The 8,234-nt window shown below is 37.6% G+C and overlaps 1 protein-coding gene across 9 annotated transcripts in view; it reads left to right on the top strand.

Annotated features, from left to right (window-relative positions):
* Positions 1 to 8,234, top strand: part of KIF1B (kinesin family member 1B) — a 182,222-nt gene that overhangs the window by 84,116 nt on the left and 89,872 nt on the right. For 5 of the 9 annotated variants that reach the window (XM_045298808.1, XM_045298805.1, XM_045298807.1 and 2 more), the window contains 4 exons: positions 2,032 to 2,107; positions 3,191 to 3,269; positions 3,901 to 4,043; positions 8,047 to 8,180. In XM_045298808.1, coding sequence (XP_045154743.1) covers positions 2,032 to 2,107; positions 3,191 to 3,269; positions 3,901 to 4,043; positions 8,047 to 8,180 — 432 coding nt within the window. Of the gene's footprint in view, positions 1 to 2,031; positions 2,108 to 3,190; positions 3,270 to 3,900; positions 4,044 to 5,202; positions 5,245 to 7,968; positions 8,181 to 8,234 lie in introns of all 9 variants that reach the window. The other 4 variants (XM_045298802.1, XM_045298806.1, XM_030887942.2 and 1 more) reach the window with 2 other exon arrangements.

The raw sequence follows: 8,234 nt of genomic DNA, 5'->3' as shown, positions 1-8,234 counted from the left end.
TGGCCGCTTGTTTGTCTTCAAGCCTTTAAGACCCCAGATTCTATATCTTATGGTAGCCGGGCACCATCAGCTTTCTTCCTTTGCTTTTGTTCACATTTTTCTTCAGCAATCGTTTCAGGAAGGTGTGCATCCTGGAATGCCAATTTAATAGAACAATGTGTTCTTGCAATGAGTAAGTGCTTAAGTGGAGGCCTAATGGGAAGGGACATTTTTTATGAAAGATGACCTTGAAGAGCTCATTCCTTTTCTTCCTTGAGAAGCCAGAGAGTAACTGTGTGTCACTCTCTTTTGGAGGAGCACCTATGATTTAATCTTAGAGTTTATCAGGTCAGTGTCTTCTAAAACTGCTGAATGCTGAGGAGATGTGTATCAGTCATTGAACCCTGGCTTTCCCTTAGGAGCCTCTTTTTTTTTTTCTTTAATGTGAAAATATATATACCAAAACATTTGCCAAAATGAGGGAGCTTCAGAAAGCTTGTGGAAAATTACAGTATCTTTAATTCCACTTTTCCATGAACTTTTTATAGCCCCTCCCATCATCTTGCAACTTTTACAAATCTCCAAATTTTCAAATCATAGTACTTTCTTAGACCTTTTTACTTTTAGTTCTAGTTCTAATTGTTGTGTTTATTCAGAGTATAACTTATTTGTATTGAAACTAAGTACAGTACTAAACTAGAGTTATTAAAGGTGCAGCAACACCCCAAACGTAAATAAATGTGCAGCAACCCACTTAATGATTTGGGGACTTGGTCCAGTTAACTGACTTGCTCCTACATACTTGATTTGGACTGCATAGGATATTTTCTTCTGAAAAAAATTAAAAGTGTCCCATGATGTTAAGGCATTACTGTGAATTTGGTAGATGTTTGAAAGGCATTCAAGAAGTTTGCTGTCATCTTGGCTTCAGGCAGAGTGTATTGGAAAATAGATTACCTCCACCCGTTTCCAACCGGCCCAGGGAGGGTTAATCTCCCTGAGGGGCTTGCCTGGGTGTGTCCTGGATGGAGATCACCTTACTGGGGACAGTCCAGGGGAACACTTAGTCATGAGTCATCCCCATCAGATGTGCCCTGACTGCCTTTATCAGAAGGCCCTGGACCCATCTTGTAAGATCTTTTGTCTAACTCTGTCCTACTCATAGTCCTATTCCTGCTTCTATAGTCCCACCTGTAGCTGTGATGTATGGATCTGCCACCGATCATGAATTTGACAGTTCCCATTAGTCCATGCCCTAGTTATCTAGCTTCCAACTGTGAATCCTCATCTGCCATTTTAGCCTTGTGTTAATGGCCTCCCTCTGGATGATGTGTCTGTGCTCTGTATTGTCTTCACCTCCTTTAAGATGCGATATTCTCCTTAGCTTAAAAAACAAAACAAAACAGGAGGGAAAAAACTTGTGGTCAAAAGGAATAAAAAGATAATGGAATTTTTCCACAAAATTTTATGTCACTTTCTGCAAAAAAGTACATATAGTAGGTAAAATTATTGGTTTACTTTAACACTTACAGCTATAAAAGGCATTATATGGACGATTATATTGGTGTAAATTTCAAGAATTTGGCCATTGTACTGTGTCTGTGGAGAATGGCCTCATCCACAGAAATGTTTAGGAATAACTGGATATGATATTTGTAACTTATTTCAAAATGATTCAGGGAAAATAAAGTATAGGAAAGTATTTGGGAGATAATTGAAAGATGATTGACAAAATATTGATAATGGTAGAAGCTGTATCATCATATGAGTATATTATAATTCATTATGCTACTTCAATTGTTTTGTGATAAACTTTTCAAAATAGAATGTTTAAAAAAAGTATTTCATGAGCTTTGGGTATTGTGAAGAATTAAAATTATGAATGTTAAATTGAACACATTGGCAGGGTCTACTGAAATTTGGTTTGCTTGCGGATGTTAGACTTATTTTCCTGTCATGTGAAATCTCTACACACACACCACCACCACCACCAACATCACCACCACCATCCCAGCCCCCATAGTGATAAGGTTATTTCTCTCACTTTCACAGAGTAAAAAGAAGAAGAAAACGGATTTTATTCCATACAGGGACTCTGTACTTACTTGGTTACTTCGGGAGAATTTAGGTACGTTTATTCAGTCTAACTGTAAAAATTCATTTTGTAGTTACACTTTTAAAGCTCTTTACCAATTACCTTTTGTGATCGATTGTTTTGCAAGTGTCATTTGGAAAAGACTGATCCTGTAATCTCTGTACTACTGACTTGAGTGTTCTTTGTTGGCTTTTGTTGTTTACTCTATTTAAGCTAGTTGGACTCACTAACCTTTAAATCTCCTACACTTCAGGAGACACAGTGGGCTACTTGTCCTCCTGGTTCTTACACCTGCACCTCCTTCTTTCAAGAAACTATGCTTCACGGGTAGAGCCCCAGAGGCTATGGCCCATAATCACCTTTCAGGTCTGAAACTGAACATACTCCCATGTTACAATATCAGCCATTTAAGATCAAAAGGGCAGAATTTCCCAAGGACAAAATACAGAGGGTTGGAATAGAAGGGGGTGGGAACACAGGGAAGGATTGGTCAGCGAGGTACACTTAGGAGGTTGCAGTGGGATGTGTTGGGGAAAATAGTGCATATGGAGTGTCAACTATGAACTTTCACCTAATTCACATCAAAATTTTAAGAAACCCTATGATCGTTTGAGATACACATAATCAAATATTACTATCCCATATTTTTTTCTTTACACTGATGTTTACGTTCAGTACACTGCCCTTAATTCACCGTTCATTTAGCCTTTTTATTTCCTCAAGAAAGTGCAATCTGTCATCACCTGTGTCAAATAATTACCAGTCTAATCCTTGCTGAAGAAAGAAGTGAAGAATGAACTATAGGACTTATCAACACCAGCAGTGACTTTCTAAGAGCAGTTTTAGTGGGTGGTATGGCTGAAATCTCTTGGTTGGAGGGAATTCAAGAAAGTGCAAGAAGAATTGGACGTAGTAGACATCAAAACTTGAGTTGGACAAAGCATGGGCTGAGGGAGGTCATTCAAGAAATTCATTGACTTTTTATTAACTCCTAGATCTGAGATACGCAGATGTATGTCTAATTTATGAATAATTATATGTACTATAAGCTTTTGACACATTAAGATTCTAATTTCAAAATGAGTTATTTGAAAGAACTGTGATACACGCTTTTAGGTGGCAATTCCCGGACTGCGATGGTGGCTGCTCTGAGCCCAGCCGATATCAACTACGATGAGACTCTGAGCACTCTGAGGTACTCTTACTCTGAATTGTCCGACTTTCCTTGTGCTTCATGGGAAGGCGTTTATAGAAATGACCCTCATAAGAACGAAACTCGAGGGGAAAGCATCCTTATCATAATGGAATTTTTTTATGGCCTTCAGTTTCTTTGGCAGAGACAGAGATTTTCTGTTTTTATAGAAAATATGTTAGAATTGCTTAAGTAAGAATTTGGGTAACTTAAGATAATAAAGTTTCTTATCATAACCATTTCTATAAAATATTTCCATTTCATGTAGTATTTATCATGGAAGTATTAAGAAATACCATTTTGAATACAAGTACCATAAAAACATTACTGACAAATTTTTCAGTAATAAAATATTTTTATATATTATATTAACTGGGAACTTTTGACCTTTTTCCCTGCTAAAGGCACTTTTAATCTAATGGATTTGAATGAACTTTGGACAAATCACTTTAAATTCATCTAATCCTTTTTCCTGGTTCTTTATGTACCTTACAGCTTTAGGTGAATATATTATTATCAAAGCTCTTAAAACATACAAATACTCAGTATGCTTGATTTAGGATCAATGGTATATTGCTTATGAAAAATAGAGCATATGAGAAAAGGCGAAAATGGATTTTCTTCTTGGATCTAGATATGCTGATCGAGCAAAACAAATTAAATGCAATGCTGTTATCAATGAGGACCCCAATGCCAAGCTGGTTCGTGAATTAAAGGAGGAGGTGACTCGACTGAAGGACCTTCTCCGCGCTCAGGGACTCGGAGACATTATTGATAGTAAGTGGATCAGCAACAGTAGGAAACAAAATCAAGTCCTTTCTTCTTCAGTGTTCTTACATTTAAAAGACGCTTAAGAAAGTTACAGACCCAGGGAAGCTAGGTGACAATGAAAGGTTTCTTCTTTAAAATCCCAGTGAAAAATATCTGAGAATTCTTTTATGTAGTATCTGCCAGGTTACTCATTAAGCTTAGGAGTTTTTAAAACATGAATCTATCACTACTGGGAGTTTTATTCGAATTTGATTTAGATCTCAGGTGATATTTATTTGAAGTATCAGACTTACTCTCACAGAAAGCAATCACTTCTTTAAAATATCACTTGAAACTTTTGATTTTCTGTCATGGGTTTCTCTGGAACAGTGTGATAGCAGTGCTATAAATGTAAGAAATCCACCATTTCATTCTACTCTCAAATTGATTCTTTCATCTTTGAATAGCACCTCCCACAAAGTGATCAAATGTCCCTTTCTCTATAAACATGAAGCCCTGATGGTATAGTGGGCTGTGCACTGAGCTCCTAACCACAAGGTCAGAGCTTCAAACCCACCAGCTGTTTCTCTGAAGAAGGATGAGCCTGTCTGTTCCTGTAAAGATTTAAAATCTCAGAAACCCAAAAAGGGCAGTTCTGCTCTGTCTTTTAAGGCCACTATGAGTAGGAAGCAGTTTGATGACAGTGAATTTGAGTTTGATTTCTCCATAAACATGAAGGAATAGAAACTTAATTCCTGTCAAGTTCAAGAATTAGACTTCCAAAGAGTGTTGTCTTAAAATGTACTTTTTAACCTCAGTGATATATCTACATAATGTCTAACCAAAAGTTCCTTTAAATTCATAAAATAGATAATTCAGATAGAAAAGTGTGTGACATATGGGTGTTATGTACAGAATATGGGTTTATTGAATAAAGCATATTTAAAATATTTTGAGCATAAGATTAAAATTCTTTGAATTCTTCCTAACATTTTTAAGACCTTTTCTAGTTGTTCTTCCTGATTAGTTCCTGAGTTTATGTAAATATAATGTGTAAAAATGATAATATTTGAAGTGTGATTTTTTTCTTTCTTTCCAAATGCCAAATACTGCTTTGTTCCCAATCTGTGTTACTACTGAACCTGAACTTTGACCCTTCTTATATTTCCCTCCTGCTTACCTTCAGTTGATCCGTTGATCGATGATTACTCTGGAAGTGGAGGCAAATGTGTGTATCTCATGTATTGGTTTTCTCCAGTACTCTGACTTGCTAATCTGCCTCTGCTGGATCAGCCTTAAGATGAGCTTTGCATGCCAGCAATCCTAACAGGGAAATCCCAGACGGAGCATACTGTAGAATCAAAAATGATCCTATTTTTGTCCTTCTCCATTTAGCAAAGCTGTCTTTATCGAGTATTGGTTTGTGGGTTGAGTAACTACAAGAAACCGAAGAATCTCTTCATTTTCTACTCCCCAATTTTCCTCCCATGTGATTAAACTAGATCCAAAGTCATAGAAACTGATGATGACAGCAGTGATGATAACGATAATAGCAGCTGGCATTTATTGGGCATTTACAACATGCCAGGCATGATTCTATATATCTCAAGTATATGATCTCATTCAATCCTTTCAGTGGCCCACAGAAGTTCCTACCATGCCCTTTTACCAATGAGGACATGGCTGCTGGAATGACTAAATTACCTGAGATCTTCCCATGGTTTCTATTAGTTGGGTGTGGAAGTTTAACTCAGAGGCCTTGCTATAAATCCTTAATACACGAACACTTTATTGGCTTCTTGAGTTGCTCCCATCATGGACTGATTATTTAAAAGAAAAGGTATTTTCAGTTAGCCTTTGTGGATATATTTAATTAAAAACAATCACTTTTTAAGTCTGCCAAACTACCCACAATAAGATACCTCTATATATGTTGGTTAGCATCCACCTATATTTATGCTAAATTGGTTTCTTCCATATCATGGCCCTCAGCTTACTTAAATAAACGGTTTTTGTTCTTTTCATAAACTGAACATCTTTCTTTAAAGTAGGGTAGTGAGATATGTGTACTTGATATTAGAGACATTTTAAAAAGTATGTACATATTATTCTTTCCATTTGTATCATTAAGCTGGTGAGAATAATTTCTCACCCATTTAAAATAGCTTATTAGACTATCATAAAGGGAGCAGTAGCTTAGCTTGGCAATAGAAATAGCTTCATGTCTTAGTGGCCATGAAGAGCCCTGATTTTCTTTTTTTGGTGTATAGAATTTGAGATTTTTATTTCTACAGTAGGGCATATAATGAGGTTTGGCAGACAATGTGTGAGATACATAGGGGAAAACAAACCTAGACCTGAAAACTGTGATGGCAGTTTAATGCCCTAATATGTAAGTAAGTGGCTCTTGGACTGGAATAGCTCTGTCTGAGATTTCCAAAGCTGAACAGTACTGGTGTGGACAAGATGGCCATTATAGATTTGCTTTTGTGCTCAAGGTGTTGCTGCTACCAGCTTGTTGCCTAACTCGTCTGAGCAGCCGTGACATCTCCCAAACAACTCTGCATGATTGTTTGAATTCTGCATCTTTGCAGGAACACAGCCCTGATTGGTTCTGAATATCCCTGTTGATCTACCACTATACTTGTTTTTAGGGCTTGCATGTGTCCATTGGACCTTCTAATTGCCATTTACCCTATTCTTTCCCACCTTGCTGCCTTAACCTGGTAGCTTATTTTTTGCTCTGTACTCTAGCCCCATTTAAAACATGCCTCTGCTTGTATTCCTATGTTCTATATTTGCTGATGGTGGTTTTCAAACTGTCTTGAAGCAACCACTGGTTTTAAGGGGCTTCAAGAACTAACTGATTATTAGAGAGTAGAGAAGAGTAGACTCAGAGAGAACCGATACTAAGTTGTTTGGATTGGCTCTATTACATCCTTTAAGGAACACTTAATTTTGATATAAATTTAAAGCAACGTAGCGTTTTCTCAAATTTAAAAGATCAGCTCATTTTGAAATAGGAATTCACCAGTACCTCTGGTTTTCCTCTGGTGCCCATTTGAGAAGGACAGCAATGAAGGACGTACAGGCAGCAGCCTCAGGAGGTTTGCTTGTGGTTCTTTTGCCAAGACTAGGTTTAAAAGCAATGTTCACTGTGTTAGAGAATTTATCACATGCAAGAATATCCTTAGAACTTGTGTTTTGCAATGACCCTTGGTCATACTGTTAGGCCTTACTTAAAATAATAAATAACCAGCCGTAAATTGTGCTTGTTCTGATAGGTAAATGTTAAATTTGTTAATTTGCTCATTCATCTTCCCTGTTGAAGAAAGCACTTGGCCCTGAGGTTGTAATCAGGCCGTAACACAAAGTTCCATCATTTCTATGCATACCACTCCTTTTGAGTAAAGGCGTGTGTAAAACATTCCTTTTGGCGTGTAGAAATGTTTGAGCACACTCAGTGCTCAAGTTTTTGTTTTGCCTTGAATATTTTCTTGGAAGTTTTTCTGAATACCATAAAACACTGGACCCAACAGATAGGGATTGTTTCTCTCTCTCTTACTGTTGCAGTCTGTTGGAATTTAAGACTAGTGTAAATCTGAAGGCCCCTAGGCTTGGAGCAGCAGAAGGAATGTAGTCTGCCTGTGCAGAAAGAGTGCCTGAGCAGTGCCCTTGAAGGCTCTGCTGCCACCTCTCAGATACCATGTTAGCCCGCCCTGGAAGTTTTTAGTATCAAAATTAGAAAGTGGTTCTTAACCTCTCAAATACTAGTATTAAAGACAGACATGTTTTAGAACTGCCATCTTGAACAATTTTACCTTGTCTTTGTATTGCAGTGGCGCTTTAAGCTGCTCTGTCTTACACTGGTGTTCCTTCCTGTCTTTTTTCCTTTCTCTGCTCCTTCCCTTCTTCTCCACTTTTTTCTGCCTCCCTTCTTTCTATCTCCCAGATCTGAAAGATTTTCAGAACAATAAACATAGGTACTTGCTAGCCTCTGAGAATCAACGCCCTGGCAATTTTTCCACAGCATCCATTGGGTCTCTTACTTCATCTCCATCTTCCTGCTCACTAAGTAGTCAGGTGGGCTTAACAACTGTGACCAGTATTCAGGAGAGGATCATGTCTACACCTGGAGGAGAGGAAGCCATTGAACGTCTAAAAGTAAGTAAGCATTCATAGAATGCATGGTGTTCTGTGTACCTCCAAAGACGGGGG

The sequence above is a fragment of the Echinops telfairi genome, unplaced genomic scaffold, assembly GCF_000313985.2.
Source record: "Echinops telfairi isolate 266 unplaced genomic scaffold, ASM31398v2 ScPeMD7_7457;HRSCAF=8495, whole genome shotgun sequence".
Classification (NCBI taxonomy): Eukaryota; Metazoa; Chordata; class Mammalia; order Afrosoricida; family Tenrecidae; genus Echinops; species Echinops telfairi.
This window is presented reverse-complemented; position numbering and strand designations above follow the sequence as displayed.